The sequence below is a fragment of the Fistularia commersonii genome, chromosome 32 (assembly GCF_037954325.1).
Source record: "Fistularia commersonii isolate RoL2024-O1a breed Wild chromosome 32, RoL_Fcom_v1.0, whole genome shotgun sequence".
In the NCBI taxonomy this organism is placed as follows: Eukaryota; Metazoa; Chordata; class Actinopteri; order Syngnathiformes; family Fistulariidae; genus Fistularia; species Fistularia commersonii.
In genome coordinates, this window is record NC_141315.1 from 5442687 (window position 1) to 5461743 (window position 19057).

The 19057-nt window shown below is 43.1% G+C and overlaps 1 protein-coding gene across 2 annotated transcripts in view; it reads right to left on the minus strand.

Annotated features, from left to right (window-relative positions):
• LOC147215233 (uncharacterized) overlaps positions 1 to 19057 on the minus strand; it is a 50574-nt gene that overhangs the window by 19956 nt on the left and 11561 nt on the right. For both annotated transcript variants that reach the window (XM_086139731.1, XM_086139732.1), the window contains exon 2: positions 467 to 621. In XM_086139731.1, coding sequence (XP_085995857.1) covers positions 467 to 621 — 155 coding nt within the window. The remainder of the gene's footprint in view (positions 1 to 466; positions 622 to 19057) is intronic.

Sequence of the window (19057 nt, forward strand, 5' to 3'; positions counted from 1 at the left end):
AAAACAGTAAGAGGAGAGATGTAGCAGCTCTCACTCCGTCTGCAGATAGAGAGATAGCACTTCAGCGATACCCATCTTCATGGCCATATATTGTTTTGCAGCCATGGTGCTGAATAAAAGCAATAAAGAGCCTCTACAAGCGAATATAATTACACCGCAGCTCTGCTCTACAAGACTCTCTATTAGAACAATGGCAATGGCATTGTAGGCATCCCGCTCTGCACCGCAAAGTGACATCAAAACATAATGAAGCTACTATATTTTAACTGGAGACTGAGCACGAGCCCCGTATAGGGCACTTGACATATCAGCACTGTGATGGGAAAGGAGAGAAGCAGACATGAGGGACGGCAGACTTCAGCGCTATCAACATCCTGCTTTGATATTGAGCATGGCAAAAGCAAAGTGTATGTTTGTGTATCTGCGTGCCCTTGTGTGTGTGTGTGTGTGTGTGTGTGACCGCGACCTTCTCATGGATCTCCTGTGTTGACTGTGCATCGCAGAAGGCAACAGTTGCCAAGTCTTTCAGGATGGGCATCTCCACAGTGCAGTCGCGCCCATCCAGTAGCGCCACCAGGGGGCGTGGATGCATTGGCCCGTTCATGATTTGGGGCCGAATACCTGGACATAAACATAGAGGAGCAGAGGATTAGCGAGAGGAAGGTGAATGTTGGGCTTCCAGCCTGGGAACTTGGCCATCGTTCTAGTTTTAGTCGGTTCACAGCAATACAAAACATGTTTTTCTGAAACCGCTTTCACGATCGTAAAAGGGAATGAACGGACTTTCAAACAGTTGGATTTAAAGTCAAACAGGTCCTACTTTCAGCGGCAGAAATAATCCTTCGGAAAAGTCTCGACAGTCAAACAAACAGATAAATACAATTTGAAAAAAAAAACAAAAAACCAAAACAAAAACAGAAGAGTTTGTCAGATTACGGTTTCGATTATATCATAGCGGTGACAAAAGGGATTATCTAAAAATACTGGCACAAACAATCTCCCCAAAACAGCCAGCCTGGCCCGTCGCTACCAGCATCAACCAACTCTCAGGATGCATAAGGTGTGTAATTCTAAATCTGCAAAAAATTACCTTCAATTCTATTCGTATGGCAATCAAAGCTGAGCTACAGACTCATGATAGCTAGAGGGTAATCGTCACTGTTTAGTTGGATTTAAAAAAAAAAAAGAAAGAAAGACAGAGAATTGCAAACTGCTGTTTGTGTGTGAGTGTGTGTGTGTGTGTGTGTGTGTATGTGTTCACGTGTGTATGCTGATTAGGCTATAGTAGAAAGCAGAGCTTCCTTGAGCTAACAGGCGGTGCTCAATAAATCAATGCACCTACTCATGACTGGATTAGACCACCGCCTCACTTACTGGAATTTTCTCGCTGTCATGGCTCCCAAACACTTACATCACATAACCAAATCTGCACAAATGTGCAAGGTGATAAAACATTGTGTTCCGGTTTAATAACACATGCACTCTATCTCATTGAGAGCAATATATTCCCTTGTGTGTGTGCACATTACAAATGCGTACCGATGCTCACACATGCACAAAGACAAGGATGCTGAATTTCCACCAACGGAGAGAAACCTGTAGCGGAGGGGCTGAACAGAGAATAGACAAATGTGCAACACCGCTGCCTGAAAGTGCCATGTATCAGAGACAGACAAAACACCGCGTCAAAAGATACGCGGAAAAAACACAAAAAAAACTGCAAGCTGACTCGCATGTGCATTTGCAGCGCACTTGATGAAATGTGTCTTACAATTTGGGATTTGCTTCTTGCAGCTCCCATCCCTACTTAAAGTGAAGAGAGACACGCTCCCCAGCGGGCTGACCTTCTCACACATCTCACTGAGGAAGACGTGGTGCTGGGAAGACAATTATGAGGCCTGCTTCATACAATGTTAACAAGTGAGGAGTATTAATATTCATGCTGCCTCAGAGCGGAGTTTTCATCCGAAAGCCATCCGGTGGATAGGAAGACCAGACGGAGAGGAACAGTTCCCTGTTGAGTGCCAGTGTTTCAACACTAGACAGGTCATGATCCTCACTCTGCTTCGAATCCTTCCCATTTGACAAAACACGCGAAAGTCTGTCCAGAAATGACCTACAACAACAGCAGCCCCTGCGGATGTTGCTGTGATACCGAGCCATTTACTTCTTATCTAGTATTTTCTTGCTCTCCTGTGGTTTCCTGCTGAAGATCTCTATCTGGATGGTTCTATGTGATCTCATTCTCGTGTTGTGGTGGGCTTTACAGGAAAAATTAAGATCTCAATATTCAGAGGGCAGTTTTCTTATAAGGATTTATGGAAGAATATCTGCTCTGGTATTGGCAGTTCTGTTTTGGAGTGTGTCCCCGGCATGACGACGAGAAGCTTAACTTCATTTTTACTCCAGTGTTTGTGAAAAGCTTGTGCCAAAATCATTTGAAGTGTGACAAAACACTACTTTAGGTAATTTCCGACTGATATTTTTGGGATCATTTTTCATTAAGTTTCTTGCCAATTTCTATTTCTCGCTTATTATAAAGCAATATTTTGTAGCTTTCATGTAAATTCTTGTTGGTTTTAAGCAATGTGTCGCTGTTCTATTTTCTTTCATTTCTCCTTCAAATTGAAATGACTTTCTTGCTGAATTTGGCATTATTTTTTGCTAGAATTTAAATTCCCTCATGGCATTTTCCTTTAGTTTTTGCATAAATAAAATGAATTATATATATATATTTCTTTATATATTTCTTTATATATATATATATATATATATATATGTATATATATTTATATGCATGTCTTGCAAGTAGCATTGAAATATCACAATGATATCAGTTGCTGGGATCAAGATAATATTCTAGGATGGAGGAAAGGAAAGGGAAGAAGATGAGGCGGGCCTATAATGGTCAAGCTCTCTGGTATTACAGCAGCAGAGGAGGCTGATTAGAGGAGATAAAGTCGAGGTAAGGAGATTGGAGACTGAGAAAGTGTGTGGCCGTTGCACAAACACAGACCAGGGAGACAAAAGGTGAGGTTACATGTTAAACAAGAATGCATAAACTAAACTAAACACTACCCGTTGGCGCAGGGAGCTCCCAGGAGACACATCAAGGAGAGGGGAAGGAGTAGAAAAAGAAAGTGCATTAATGCCACATGGAAAGCCCGGCTGACAGAAAGCGAGCAGTCCAGTAGTGCAGTCTCTCAGGGCAGGGGGGAGGATCAGAGCGGAGGTGTTGTCTCCCCGTGCCTTTCGCCTGTTGTCATGGTGATCACTTAACAGGCTTTGACTGCCAGTTTTATTGCACTTTATTTTTGGTGCCGCCAGCATGTGCGCCGAAGATTTGGGGGCTGCGGGAGCAAAAGCTCGCATCCTCCTCACGCTGAGAACAGGTGAGATGCTTCCTTTCTTGATGCACAGCCCCCATCGTAGCAAACTCCCGTTCCAGACGGGAGACAAGGCAGCGGGAAAGGTGAGGCGTGGCAACTGCGACTACATCCGCAACTGACAACATGTTGAATATTAATGGGGATGGCTGGTATAGATGTGGAGGGGGTGGGGCGGGTGATATAATTACATCAAACTGCACTTTGTGTCCGACTGCATCCATGAATACGTAAGTGTTAAAACAACCGCTTGATTTATCGTCGGACATAAAATTGATTACAAATTTGAAAAGTGAAATTTCAAGTATCTTTGGAGGTTGCCTCTTTTTTTCATCATAAATCATTGCATTTTTAATCACACGGTCTTTTAAAGTCATAATCCAAAACAAGGAATCTGTCAAGCGACTGAACGCTCCTGCTCACCTTGTGAATTACACAGTGCTTGTCAGACTTTCAAGAAAAAGCTGTGGAGGAGACGCTTTGCTTGTGAGAATGAATCAATTGTTCTCCAATATTTCTAAATGCCTGCTGTCTTCTTGATCAATTCATATATGTACATCAGTGAAATGCACAATTTCTTGTCTATATAAACATTATCTAATCATGAGACTTATGTACTTTCTTTAACTTTTTATGACATCAAGTTAAATATTTTGAGGTTCTGAATTTTTGGACATGTTAAGTTTAAGTTACATTTTTTTCAGGGTGTAAGAGCAATGGCTTTTTATCCTTTGTAAGAATAGTTATACTCTTCCAGGCAAACAGTTCTTTGACCTTATTACAAAAAAAAAGAAGACAAATGGGCACATCAATGCCTCCCTTTTTGTCAACACTTGACAATTCTCGGACTATCAGGTGGGCCTTTTTGGTGGCACGCATAGAGAGGCAGTGCCTTTCAGAAGTGTATGCTGAGTTGTTTTGATGTTAATGCAGAACAGATTTCTGAATATTGTTTAAGAATAAAGTCAACATTTCTTGGCAAGATGCGATAGCTGAAGAGGGAGCCACAAGTGTTTTAGCATCCATACTGTGGTGGCCCGTGTTGCGTAGCAACCTTGAATGCCGTACATATAGTGCAAATGATTTCCTATGTCAGGCAAGCTTGTAGGCTCCATTTAAATGCAGAATAACACCTTAACACAAGTAGGAGCAAACATCCAGGAGGTGCGGAGAAACAACATTATGTAGCATCTTAAGCATTTTGATGTTTAATTTACGCCAACCAGAAAATGTAAACCTGGTTTATCAAGTACTGACAGCTCATAACAGTGAATGTTCATAGTGGTAAACCATAAAAAAATAAACAGTGAGCGAAAAAAAAAAAAGGTTGCTGAAAAGCACTTGAGTGATTTCAATAGTACAAGCTACACCATTCACAGACATCATCTGATTCATAGTTAATATCAAAGTATTGATTTGTGCAGCTTTGAAGCGTGCACGGCTCTGTTCGCCTCACAGAGACACAAAACACCTGTAACCTTCTCGCAGCTTCATCTTCTCGCTTGTAACACGCAGATTACTTGCGGCAGTGGGTGTTCAGGTGAGAAACCGATGCCAGCAGGCTGCTTTGAACCCTAAGGCACAACTCAGACAGCCTGAACTCCATGAATCATCCACTACCTTTTTTTTTTTTTTTTGCTCTCTCTCTCTCTCTGACCTTTCAGTCTCTTACTCTTCCAATCTCCCTCTCACTGTCGTGTTACGTTTCACCATATTGTCTGCGGTGTCGTACTCGCCCGCATCTCTCGCCGTACGATAGCATCATCTCCCTCCTGCTATATCAGTTTCTTCGCCGTGTACTTCTCCCTTTTATCTCTCTTTTCACATAAATTTCCTTCCCACCTCAGCTATCATTCCTCAGCTGTCTTCCAGGAATCACAACCCCTCCTTCTTCTGTCATCCCGTCTCCTCAATTGTCGTTTTTTTTCCAGTCCTTTTCTATCATTTTCACCCACTATTTATCAACTCCGCCCCCCCCAACCCCCCAACTCTTGCTTCTTGTTCCTTCTCTCACTATCTCTGTCTTGCTGGGAGGAATGGGCAATTGTGTGTGTGTGTGTGTGTGAGTGTGTGTGTGTGTGTGTGTGTGTGTGTGACATTGATTCATACGCTGGTGATAGTGATGGAGAGGAGATGATGTGTCAGGACAGAGAGAGGAGACTGGTGACAGGCAACACTCCACCTGTAGTCAACTGACAGCATTCACGTCAAACCGGTAGCTGCCGCGATCCGTTGGTCTGTCAACTGCCACGCCATCCGACGCCCTTCTAATAACAATGATACTGTCTTCTCATCAGCTTTCCTCCTTGCATCACGCTGACGTTTAGTACATCCATAACCATATATCTCATATCATATAATAATCTTCCATGAGCAGTACCGACATTTTTATGTACAGTGTTACACATGCGAACATTTTTGAAAACATTACAAGTGGGGAATCACCGCAATTATTACCATTAACAAGATTAGCAGTTTATATTAAAATCAGGGGTGGGTTAATTAAAGGTTTAGTCTAATTAAAAAGGTTTAGTATATGGGACTTGTAATGTACGTTTCTAGCCTCCTCTCTGAATTTCTTGTGGAAAAATTAACAGATGAACCCCAAGTAAGCTGCATCTTAGGCTGCACGGGAAGGAGCAACACCATCCTGTAAACACGGCTCGATGGCGCAAAGCTAATCGCTAGCAGTGTGCCTCTATTAGCTTAGCAAGCACCATTTGGCAGGACAGACTTTTCTTTGACTTCGTTCAAAATTAGGATAGATATCCTTTTATTGATGCTATAAATAGGCGTTTTAAAATATTAGAATATAGACTCAAACTAACAACACAGCTTAAGGTGCATATTTTATCATTATGTCTTGGACTTAGTGTATCAAGGTTTGATGATGTTAGCATGTTAACCAGTTAGCATGCAGATTGGTAGATAAAATAAATAACACTGAGTGTGACTACTGTGGCTATTTAAAAGAAAATTTTATTACAAATTTCTAGTTCTTTTTCAATTTGATTTTTTTTTTTTAATATTTTGTCCCGGTACAGCACTCATCTACATTAACACAGGGATAAATTATTTCAACAGTTTCGTTGAGCATGTCAGATGGAAGCATTGGTCAACTGACTAAAACACATGCATTAATACATTTTGATGATTAATATTCTGGAAGCTGTGAAAATATTTAGATGTTACTGAATTCAAAAGTCTTTTGGATTCCGTTTTAACAAATCATGAATATAACTCCCAGCCTGTGTACCACGTTTAGAGAAAAGAGAAAAACTACCCGGCAGATCTCACAAGAAATATGACTTGTATGAATTGTCGCTCTTGCATCTTTTAAAGTGTTTACTTTTGTCTATTGTGATTTAACCGTCTCTGCATGGTTCCAATCTGGCGTTGCTCTTTCCGAAAAAAAAAAAAAAGAAGAAGAAGAAACACAGAAATGATAGAAACCAATAAATATTAAAAACACATTCTTAGCCGTTCTGCATGCAAACAAGCTTCCGCCTCTGACAAACACGCTCTCATCTCTCATTTTAACTGCGCTGTAACAGCTCCTGCACACAGAAATGAAATGGGGTGTCGGGGAGCTGCTGGCCACCTGACGCCAAACAGTTGGAGATGCAAACTAACCATGAAGCCGGCAGATACAAGAAGGCGTACTGTTTGCTGTGCATCAAATATCAACAGCTGTCCACACTGGTGGGCAAAGAGGTTGTGCAGCATGGGGAGCGTGCTGGAACAGCAGGAATTACAATGCTCTTAATTTCACTTCTTCATTAATTAATCCCCCTCATTTCCTTTCCTCTGTGTTCTTACATGCTCTGCTTGCTGCGAAACTGCTGCCATGCCAGAGTACGTGCGTGTTTGTGTATATGATTTGGGAGGAGTATAGTTTCCCAGGGGGAGGCAGCTGTCATTGGTTTTGCCTGCCAAAGGGCTAAATGCATGTAACACGTATTGACACACATGTGCACCTCTTGCTGTGTCTTGTTCTGGGAAATGATAGACGCTGGCATTAATTGACCTTCCCGCTTTATTCATATTGTGGATGAAAAATTGACCATCTAATCTAATAGTCTGGCATATGCGACCAAAACATTATGTTTCCGGTAATTAATGCCTGATTGATATATACATACCACTGTGTTTGTTACCAATTATAAAACTCCACAGAACAGTATTTTAAATAAGATCGGTTTCTTGCCGTTTCTTCATACTGCCAGTATGAAGCTGTCAATCCACCTTGCTTAGATGTTACCGTTTGTTTGAATGCAGGTTATATCAGGAAGCAGGGGGTCTTCTATGCCTTTCATTTAATTTCAAATCTGAATTGCATATTTTGTAGTTTTTAAGAAATTAAAATCAAGCATCCTCCAAGCAGTGCTGTTTGATGCTAAAATTGTATTGGCTTTAAGGCAGATGTTGGATTTTGATGCCAACCAGCTCTTCATTCCAAACTAAATGTACCATAACTTTCACATGTTTATGATGTTCAACTGATGTCTAAACCAGTTGGGTCACATAATGCATATAGATATGAATGTTTGGAAATGAATAGGTTTTTCTGACTGAAATCTCAATGATCTTTATGCTTTTTTAGTCTTAGAATATCCTAAAAAAGTATCTATTTGGATCATATGTATATGTGCATCCTACAGCTTTAAACTGGAATTGACTCTAAGGAAATAAAATTACCCAGTGACAGTCTCTAAAAGCCTCCTCTTAATATCTGAGAAGTTATTAAAATATTTAAAGGGTGGAGTTCAAGATGATCAAAATAGGCTTTATATTATCCCCCCAAAATTAGATTTTTTTCTGGTCAAATATTTTGACATCTCTGTAATAAAAAGTGGTGAGCTCAGCTGGCTCGATCAACAAAACATAACATTTTTCTCGATTAGAGCATATAATAGTCATCAAAAAGAGAACTGGGTCAATGAAAATTATTTTGGAAATCTAGGTCTCCACTGAAAAGGCTTATAACTACTTGGAGTGGATTACTTCCATCCATGACATCATCTTTTTTTTTTTTTTTTTTTTTTTTTTTTTGCTCATGCTCCCAGTCGTCGAGATTTTTAATGCTACTCATTCCTGTAGAAAAATACTTGTGGAACCTGAACGCAGCCCGAGCTGGAGGCTGCGGTTCCTGAGCCAGCAACACTTAGTCAGAGTCTGGAAGCGGAGCGGCGCACCAGGAGATGAGGCCAGAGTTTCCATTATGTGGTGAAGGGAGCTGGGAGTCTCTTCCTACCACTGGCTTCAGCTGCTGGTGTTGTGTTGCCTCCGCGAGGAGAAAAGGCACCAGAGGAGAAGAAGGAAACGCATTTACGTTGCGGTCAGAAATACACAGTAGAGAAGACAAGTTCACTTTAGTGGTAACGGGGGAACCAGACAAGCTCTCAATCACATTACCTGTCGTCACCGGTTACCTAGCAACTTCAACCTGCTGATTGCAGGTGGCTTTTTTTTGTCAACTACAAGGTTTGCTGCAGTTGCTGACCGCCAACTGTTGCAGCGATTCACTGTGTGCCACCCGGGGCAGCGCTGTGCTGAAACATGACCCACATCCTCTGTGGTTTTCATGGGCAGCAAACAAGAGGAGGCAGTGTTCAGGTGGGAGAGCACGCCAAGGAAGGGCCCACTGGGGTAATGATGTGGCCATTATGTATGGCTGGAATTTATTAACAAATACATAAAAACTCATATAACTGAATTAGTTCCTGGGCCGTTATTTTTTTTTTTGGTTATGAGCAGTCAGGTGCCCCCTTTGTTTATTTCACAAATATTGTTTATAGCTGGTTGTAGATTAAGAGCCGTGGCTGATTGATGATTCTTTGAGGGTCTTGCCCAGAAGCGTAAACCAGAACTTGGCTCTTGTCTGGCTTCCTGAAAATGGTCATTTCTTCTTAGCCAAAATAAATAGTTGAAGATTCCCTCAACACATCTGCAAGGCAAAATACTCTAATGCAGGAGATTTTCTTTTTACGTCTCAAGTCCAAAGCCACAATATAAAAGATGCCAGACACTCATTTCTCAAAAGATCCCCCGCTGATTTGGAGTGCCATATTTTTAAAAACAAAATTTCCAATTTTTTCCATTTTTTTGCAGAAGTCTCCCTAATTTTAGATTAATTTCGAAAATAATTTTAGGGTATCTTCTTTCCAAATTAATCATGGCCATTTCTAATGATTCTAAAGGTCATCATGTACATTAACTGAAGGGAATATTTCTAATTGCTTTTCGAAAGTCGAGAGTGTGACTAGGAAATTAAACAACCAAAAGCCATTTCTTACTATTTAACACTAGTTTGGGCAAAAACATTTTGTTTGTCTAATTATTTTTCAATTGAATTGTGAAAACCATCAGGGGAGTCCTCCACCTAAATCCCAATCTCACATCTGTGTCTCAAAACCCCCCGGGCGTTCCAAACCCCGGCTGTAATAAATGTGATAATGTGCTTCTGACCAATACAGGCTTTTTCAACAACACAACATATGAAAGGAGATTCTGCTGTCTGATGGTCTCTTATTCCTATTTAGGTCATACAGATGCACCACTAGCAGGACTACAAAAATCCCAAGTGACAGTGGTTCTACTCTGTGATCCTCATAAAACACTATGTAATATAATAAATGCATGATTATAAAGTTGAACTGCTCGACACAAATATTATTTCTTATAAACTGCATCAGTCTATTCTCAGCATTTGTTTACACGTGGCATATTCCTACTTTGCCGCGTTTTAGACCAGAATTACCTAAATATGGACTTGTGATTCCCAAAATTGTGGCTGGGCCTGACTAAAATCAGATTTCATTGAGCGCAGTATGATACTTTCTTCGATGATTGCAAACACGGCTTTCTCGTGTTGAACTCTGTGCATAAATCACGGTACGTGGTAAAAAGCTAACATTCAACGGTAGGAACAAGGAAAACACATTTCGGCTGAGGGGGACTAACATCACTCTACATTTGCAAGGAAAATGTGACTTTGCAGTTTGGCAGTACAAACAGAGATGTGGGTTTTCACCAGAGAATAGTTGCATCACAAACCTTCCTTAATACCATATTCATAATTTAAGCGATCCTAACAATTGAGAGCAGGTTGCCTGAGTAAATGAGTAAAAAAAAGGGGAACAAACCTCAGCTCTAATTGTTTGTAATCTATGCACAAGTTGGAACAAACCACTGGGCACAACTGGAGAGCACTGATGTGGAAACAAACGAACAGAAACCCACACACGACCTTGGCTGAGGGCCAGTGTCTCCACTACGGAGTAACAGAGAAGCCTGGCATAATGCACAGATGTGTAGTTGGGTCAAACAACGCTGTTTTTCTCGCTGGAGTTTCTTCCCTTTCCATGTGGCTCTCTGCCAGTTTGTACTTTAAGTTTACCGCGGTTGAATTACTCATTTACTACTTTCCTCTCTTTTACACACAACCTGCCATAAACATGCACCAACCCTTCATCTGCCTGTGACAGTGCGAGGTCACTGCAGGAGTTCTAGTGGAGAGAGGGTGTATGGAGGGGAGTGTGTGTGTGTGTGTGTGTGTGTGTGTGTGTAGGGGGGGGGGTTAAAGCACCCTTTGTTGGCAGCCTCCTCCCTGCCCTTCCCTCCCTTCACTTGCCCAAAAGTAGCACACAAAGGCAACTTGTCCTGTGCTGCCAATGCCCCACCCGTCACCACCCGGCTGCCCGCCACACCAATCCATCCCCTGCCAAGAAAATGAGCGCACGCCTGTTTTAAATGGTACCGTCTGTGTGAATAGGCAGGCCGGGCCCGCACTCCACCACAGAACAAAAGCTGGTGTCAACAGCATCCATGGCACAGCCACGCCGGACCTCCCCTCCCTCTCGCTTTTTTTTTTCGCGCTCTTTTATTCTCCCGGCGTTGCCCCGAGTTACTGCGAGCACTCAAGACTGCAGAGGAAGCGAAAACGTTGGGGTCAAAGTGCAGCGGCGCAGGACAGGCGCACCTGGTAATGACAACACCACTGGACTTATCAACCGCCTCACCAACCACTCAACAACCCCCCCTACACACACACACACACACACACACACACACATACTCTGACCCCCCCCCACACACCCTCCATTCCACCTCCAACATGCCAGACTTTATTAGACATCCAGAAAAGAAAACAGGAAACATGCTGCTTGCCTGGAAAATGTTGCCTCCACATTCTTCGGCTTATAAAGTACGCATCGCGACAAAAACAGAAGGTGACGGAGAGGAAGGGGGGGGGGGGGAGAAAAATGAGAAAAAATACACAAAAAAAAAAAAAAAAAAAAAAAGGAAAAAAAAAAGGGAAGTGGAAGACCCTTCACAATAATCCAAGGAAAGTGCCCCCCCTCGCCGCCCCTCTTCTTCTTCTCCTCCTCCTCCTCCTCACTCCTTCAACCCCCCTCCCCCTCCCCGGAGTTGCTCCTCTCGGTCTGGCCCTGTTGGCGAGGGGAAGGGGTTTTTGTGGAGAGAGCTCTCACTAAGCCCCCAGCTGCATCATCTTCGGTCCATGCCTTTGAGGGCTGGGAGAAAAGCACCATACACCCCCGGCGTCCTTATGTGCGCGCATACACAAGAGCGCGCTCTCACACACTCACACACACACACACGGATGCGATGTGCAGGCTTGGTGATCGGATAGTATCAGGTTGACGAAGGCGGCGAGGGGGTGGGGGTGTAGGGGGAGACGCTTTTGTCCTTTTTTTTTTTTTAATCTCTCTGGAAAAAAAAAAAAAGGCTGCGGTCTGAACGCAACGGCTGGAAAACTCCGCTGCTTCCTCCGATGTCAGCTGCGCAACATCTAGTCACCGCGCGTCTCTGGATCTCGCAGTGTATCTCTCTCTTTTAGCTCTTTTCGCCTGCCTTTGTCTAAAGCCGGCAAAACACCAAAAGGTGCACAAAAAATATCTTAAAGGGAAAAAAAAAAATCAAAAGTGCCAGCTCCAACATGTGGAAAGAGCTCTCTAGGCTCACACAATTTTCTGTGTTCACTTCATAGGATCAGCACACAACACACTCACACTCAATCCCTCCTCCTTTTTTCCCTCCTCTTCCTTTTTCTTCTCCCCTTTTTTATGTTTTATTTCTGATCTGGACTCCAGTGTGTTTTAAGAACGCCTGCCCCCTTCTCCCCCTCTCTCTGACACACACACACACACACACACACACACACACACACACACAGACACACACAGACGCAGTAATACTTACGCACACATGTATATGGATTCATGCACATACGCAAACACATGCGTACACGCACGCACGCACCCGCACACGTAGTCATGCAGGCACGTAAGCGCGCACACACACACTCATACACACACACAAACACACACACAGTCATGCATGCACATACACTCTCTTTATTTCTCACCTCCCTCTCCCTCCCGATTATTTGGTTTCCTCCTCTGCTCTTCCACTTTCATCTATACACCCAAATTCACATCAGCACACACATACGCACACACACACACACACACACACACACACACACACCCTGGCATTTTGCAGGTTACTGGGTAGAGATTAGAATTGTTCCATACAGACACACACTCCTGTCCCTTGCTCAGGATATGTGATACATGCTTAAATGCACACACTTTAAACACCAGAAGAACAATGCAACATTCAAGTTCTCCCCCAGCAATAACATTACAGTAATAGAACCGGCCATTTTTTGCACCATTGGGGAAGTCATCATAGACGAGTGTGTTAAGTTCACAGTTTGGTCCCTGGGGGGATGGGGAGGGGGGGTAGAGAGGGGCTGCCAGATCGCTCAGGTGAATGGCTGCAAGGACGAGTGGATGAAAAACACCCTGTTTAGAATAACAATGTAACTCTGCAGCGTAGCCGGAGATACACACACACACACACAAACACACACACGCGTAGACATACACCTCGCTGATTTCACGACAGGCGCAACCAAAAAAACAAAGAGCCTGGCACGGTCACATGCCAAAATTGATTATCACTGACAGTAAAGTGGAAAGGTGGAATAGCCTGAGCAGTTTTTGACCTAGAAGGTGTGCAGATGTGTCCATCCCAGTGTGAAGCCACTTTTCTCCTTTGCCTGGAATAATTGCGTGTATCCACTTAACGTGTGTATTCGGGTGACGATCGGCGGCTGTTGTGTCTGGATGAAAAATCGGGCGAACGGTCGGCTGTCGGCCGGGCAGGCGACTCTACCGACGGTATGTAAGCGAAACCACCAAAAGGCAGCAGCCTGAGCTTCCTGCTGGTCTGCCAGTCCGCCCACCCCCACCCCAAACCCCAAACCCCAAACCCCCAACACACACACACAAATATGTATACTTTGGATGGAGCGAGGGGATACGGCTAGCCCTCTGATCTTCCTCTCTTTAATAATATTAGAGGATGTGAGGAAAGGGGGCACTGACTGGCAGCGATATGTTAATACAGAAAAGGCCAGATCTGAAAGGTTGGTAATGTGTATGAAAATGAAATGGACGGAGGTGTATCAGAGGAGATTTTGGGTGACTTTTAACTTCACCAATCAAAATGTCAGCTACGGCTGAGGTTTTAAGCGGCCGCAGATGTTGGGTCCACAGTTTTTGTTTATGTTCACTTTCACCGGCAACATAAAAAAAAATATTGTAAAATGAAAGCGGTTCATTTTAGTGACAAAGTTTCATACAGAATAATTAAAGATTGTTGCAGACTTTATAAATAAACAGTGACTGAAAGCTCATTCAACCTTGACTAAATCATACATATTCATAAGGGTGGTTGTGTCAGTCACTATATTGTTTTGCAGGCTTTTTTTTCTTGAAATTAGTCAATATGGCATTCTCCTTGAGCCCTATATTTCCAACCATATTAACACGCCATCCCTTGTTTCAGGAAAATAGGCAGCCATCGTCATGGGTGCGTGTCTCCGATTCTAAAACTGCCACTTACAGAGGACCCAGGCGAAAACATGGCGTCAGAGAGGGATAATTGCGTGTCATACATCTAAGGGGGGCTGTCTCAGGTGTCGGGACGGTGGTTTGAATAGAGACGGTAGTACAATAATATTTAAGGGATTTTAAAACACCATCTATTATTTTGCTGACATGCAGAGATTCGTTTTTTGTGGGTGCGTTCAATGTCTACATCTAACAAAGTCACTAAGGTTTATGCCTTATTGGGTGCATCTGACAGGCTGCTTCTCAATGTGTAAAGGAAACTGTGTAAGATTAAACTTGACTTTTTGCCTGAAATATATGAATGGATTTTTTTTTTTTTAAGAAACAGATACAGGGAGGCCAGTGCTCCACTACAATTAAACTCAAATGTGACATTTAAGAACACTAGCCAATTCCTATCTTGCCTATTTATTGAAGTATTTATTAGTTAGCATTAAGCACTTCATTATCTCACAAACAGAACATTTATTAAAAAAAGGGATTGTGGAGTTTTGTTTTTTTAATACAAGGTAAGGGTAACCCAATTAAAGGTGGTGGTTAGCGTCACAAGGAAAAAACATAGAGCAAATATTTCAATACGCCTTTTGCTTCAGTTAGGACAATCTAGAAAAAAGCTAAATGATGATGATTGTTCGTTGATTCTAATCAAGGTAAGCTGTGACATTGACTTGAAGGCGTATCGCCGAGGTCTGATCTCGGATTATATGTGGCAATCCTGATTCCGATTAGACGACCACAGATCCTAAGTGGGTTTCGGTTGACGGTGAGTCCAGAATAATTCACTGGGCACAAAAACCTGGTGCAGATAAACACTGTCACACTACTGGATCCAGCAGTGTATATACATGTCATTACATGTTGGAAGGATAAGTAAACACTAATCAGGACAGGTTTGCTGCCCCACCCACACACACACACACTAACACACACGCACACACACACACACCCGAGCAGACAATTCACATACTTCCGCTTTCAAATAGTGAGCAGCCGGGCTTGGTTGTAATCCAGTAGTGAAGTCAACATCTGTTTGCCGCTCCGCCAATGTCCTCATAATGCGAGGCCAACTCCTAACCCTTTTGCCCCGGCACACGTGCACCCATTGAAATAATACAAAACAAACCCTCACAGTTAGGATTTCAAATAAACAGTCTTTTTTCTTTCTGAGATATGTATTAATTTACATTTAAAAAGCGGATTGAAAGTGTGGCAATCTGATATTAATAATACAAGTTGAATAGACCAAGTTATGTTTTGTTTTTCCTGAGAATACATGCAAAGAAATGCACGTATTAGATGGATAGATATATTTACAGCGTAGATATGGATATCGATGTTTTTATTGCAAATTCTGAGTTCTGAGAAAACATCTCCCTCCTGCTGTATTGATACTTAAAGCGCTGACCTTTAGCACAGTGAGACATCAAGAGCGGAAGTCACGCTCTGGGAGACCCGACAAAACGGCCAAGCCTTCTTAAGGTCTCCGTGGATTTGCCGTGGAGCGAGAGCCCTCTTCTTTAACCCACCTAATTATACTGTAAGCGCCATTTTCCTGTAAGCACTGAAACTTGGCTGAGAAGACGCCGGGTGTAGAGGCTTGTTAAATCCCCCTAAAGCACTTAAAGGGATTTTAAGAAAGTGAGTGGTAGAGCAAGTTAACCTGCCGCCTGGAGTCGTGCCTTCAGCTGACCAGCAGAACATCGGGGTGCCGTTAAAGATGCTGCACTTTGGTCGGCGCGGAGCCGCTCTTTCCTGGAGTCAATACCCTTGCGTGAGTTTTATAGGTTTTTTTTTTTATTTAAACATATCTTTCTCAACTGTGATTTGTGGCATCTTCCTACCTTCCAAGTTTTTTTTTGTTTTTTTTTTGATGTCAAGAATATTTATTGTGTTTCATGTGAAGTTCTAGGACACTATAAATATAGGGTTGGTTTGCCTGAATCACAAAAACACCTACTTTATCTTTGTGGTATTTATATGTGCAGATAGTTTTGGTTTGATCTGCCCATGCTTTAAAATATTTGCTGGATAATTGTTCACAGACTTGACTGTGAAATGCTTTCATTTAGACTTATTTCTATGTAAGTCACAGTTGGGTTTTCATTACGGCCCCACAATCGAATCAAAACACTGTTGAAATCCAAGTGAACGGCGGAAGCTGCCTACTCTTTGATGAACGTCAAATGTGTCACAACACATTAACATGAATAAAACATTTCGGGGTTATGGAGATGACCCCCTTCTCCGTTCTCGAAGCTGATTATTTTGACGTTGGGGACACAGCAGCAGTCATATTGTTTCCTTTTTTTATCCTAGCTCATTACAATGTTGAACAGAATTTAATACAATCACCAGTGGTCCAGTCTCAGCAGGTTAATTTCAGATTTCCAGCAGGCATGGCTGTACTTAAAGCCATGGCAAGACATTCCCGTACCAAGGATGCAACGTAAAGACGTGAAACCAATCAGATTAATGGAATACATGATGAAGATTTGTCTTTGCCGACATGGTAATATATTCGGAAGCGTACAACTTCGTGGTGGCAGCCATCTTGTGTTTATAGTAAGTCACAGAGGCATTCTTGTTCCTCTACCAGTCCTTGCATCCATCCCCGAATTCTTGTTTAATTAGCATGAACAGAGGACCGGGGGAACGAGGGGGAGGGTGGCAGACAAATGAAAAGTTAAGTACAGAATAAATGTCTCTCGTTTTTATCAGGCTATAAAACAAAATCTGAATTGGTGAACGCAGGTGCGACTAGTAAAATAATATCTTTAGCAAAGGTTAAGTTATTGCGGAAGCTTAAAGCCCAGATGAAACAATCTGCACAAACATGGCACATCACTTATCTTAACAGAAATATGCATACTAGATATCTGCATAGAATAAAAGGGGATTCTATTGCTCCATAAAAACAACCACAAGTCATGTGAGATTATTTGGTCTTTATGCTCAAGTACGCTTATTTCGAGGATGATTCTGATTGGACGGGACATTACCGGTGATACGAAAGAAACAAAGAGAGAGAGATAGCGAGAGAGAGAAAGCTGCATCTGAGTCGCTTTTTGGTGATGCAAGTTCATTTTCCCTGCGGCGTATATTTATTTAGGAGGCCCAGGTTTATCCAGTGAGAGGCACCTGCCATGGCAGCAGCAGCCAGGGTAAATAGCCCCCACCCAGGCATGCACACAGACATACACAAGAGCCCCCACCACCTCAGCAGCGGTCCAGATAACAACACTGAGTCAACACTGCCTCTCTGCTTTTGTTTTCTCTGCCTCCCCACCTCTCTTCCACTCCCACGTTCCAATCCCTGCGGAACGGCAAGGACCAGGGCTGAGGAAACGAAGGGAACGGGTACAGAAATATAGTTACACAGTTACACAGACAGAAAGAGAGGAAGGCTAAATTACAGCATGGGAATGCAAATTAGTGAATTTATTTTTGGGGGGGAGCAGGGGAGGGCGGGGATGCTTTATTTTCTAGACAGCAAATAGCCCCCCTGTGGTCTCTGCAACAGCAAAAAGTGGGACTCGTGACTATGGCTTTTTAACTTCGGGATGAATAAGATAAGAAAAACGACAAATGCAACACCTGTAACTGCATACGATGTTGATGAAGACCTTCTAAAAAAAATGCTGCACTTTAGTGCGTCCGCTCAGCACCTCCTTTGCTTCCTTCCAGAGCAGGCATGGTGAAATTCAAGAAAGAATCGACGCACACACACACACACACACACACACACACCTGGCCCCACGTCACACCTCTGGAATAACAGTAAAAAAAAAACAAGCCCACGTGCAAGGGGGTAGGATGAGGGTAGAGAAAGCAGGAAGGGCCAGCTGCAGGTGGCCTCCAGATGTGGCCGCTCTGGGGACGAGTCACCCTTGCGCTGTTAAGGGCGACTCGGAGCTCCCTCCTTCCCGACACTTTCCACCGCTCCGCCCACTCTTTCAGTGACAGGAGCCATCTGGCCTGGCAGCGAGAGATGCAGCCCACTCCCACCCTCCCTCCCAAGTGTGGCCCCTGCTTGCACAAGCAAATAAAATGCATAACACTCACCCATAAACGCCCCCCCCCCTCACCCTCCCACCCAGCCGTCACATGGTTATTAACCCATCGGAGCTGCGGCCCAGCTGCGGTCCATTAGGATAAATACACCAGGGTCGCGGGGTCTTGTCAACCAGGAGTTCGCCATCGGATACTACAGGGTGTCCATTTACTGCCTTTTAAAGCCACTTTGCTAAAGAGTTACAGCTAATTTCATCACCCCCCCACTCCCCCCAATGCACACCCACACACACTCTGAAAAGACAAGATCCATACGTACCAACTCACCCGCCGCCCCTGAAACCCCACCCCCACCTCCTCCCTTCACTGTGGCAGATGATATTTCACACGTTCCTCTCCACATACATCTCTACTGTAACTGGAGTTTGCAGTTTTTGGTCAGATAATATGACACCTTGAACACCTAACACCTCCAGGGTACCCTTCTTCCTCGGAGTCATCAGCTGATGCATTTCATGCCAGTAAATAAGAAAGATGTGTTCTCCATCCCAAAAAAAAAAAAAGAAGAACCTCAAAACCATTTTCTGGAGAACAAATAGTTTGACTAGTTTCATACATAGGAAAATAAAACAGTACTCCCCCACACAATTATGTCATTATGAGTCTGTTAAGAATAGTTTTGGACAATTTCAGCCGGTTAAACTCCTGGCTGCCTCC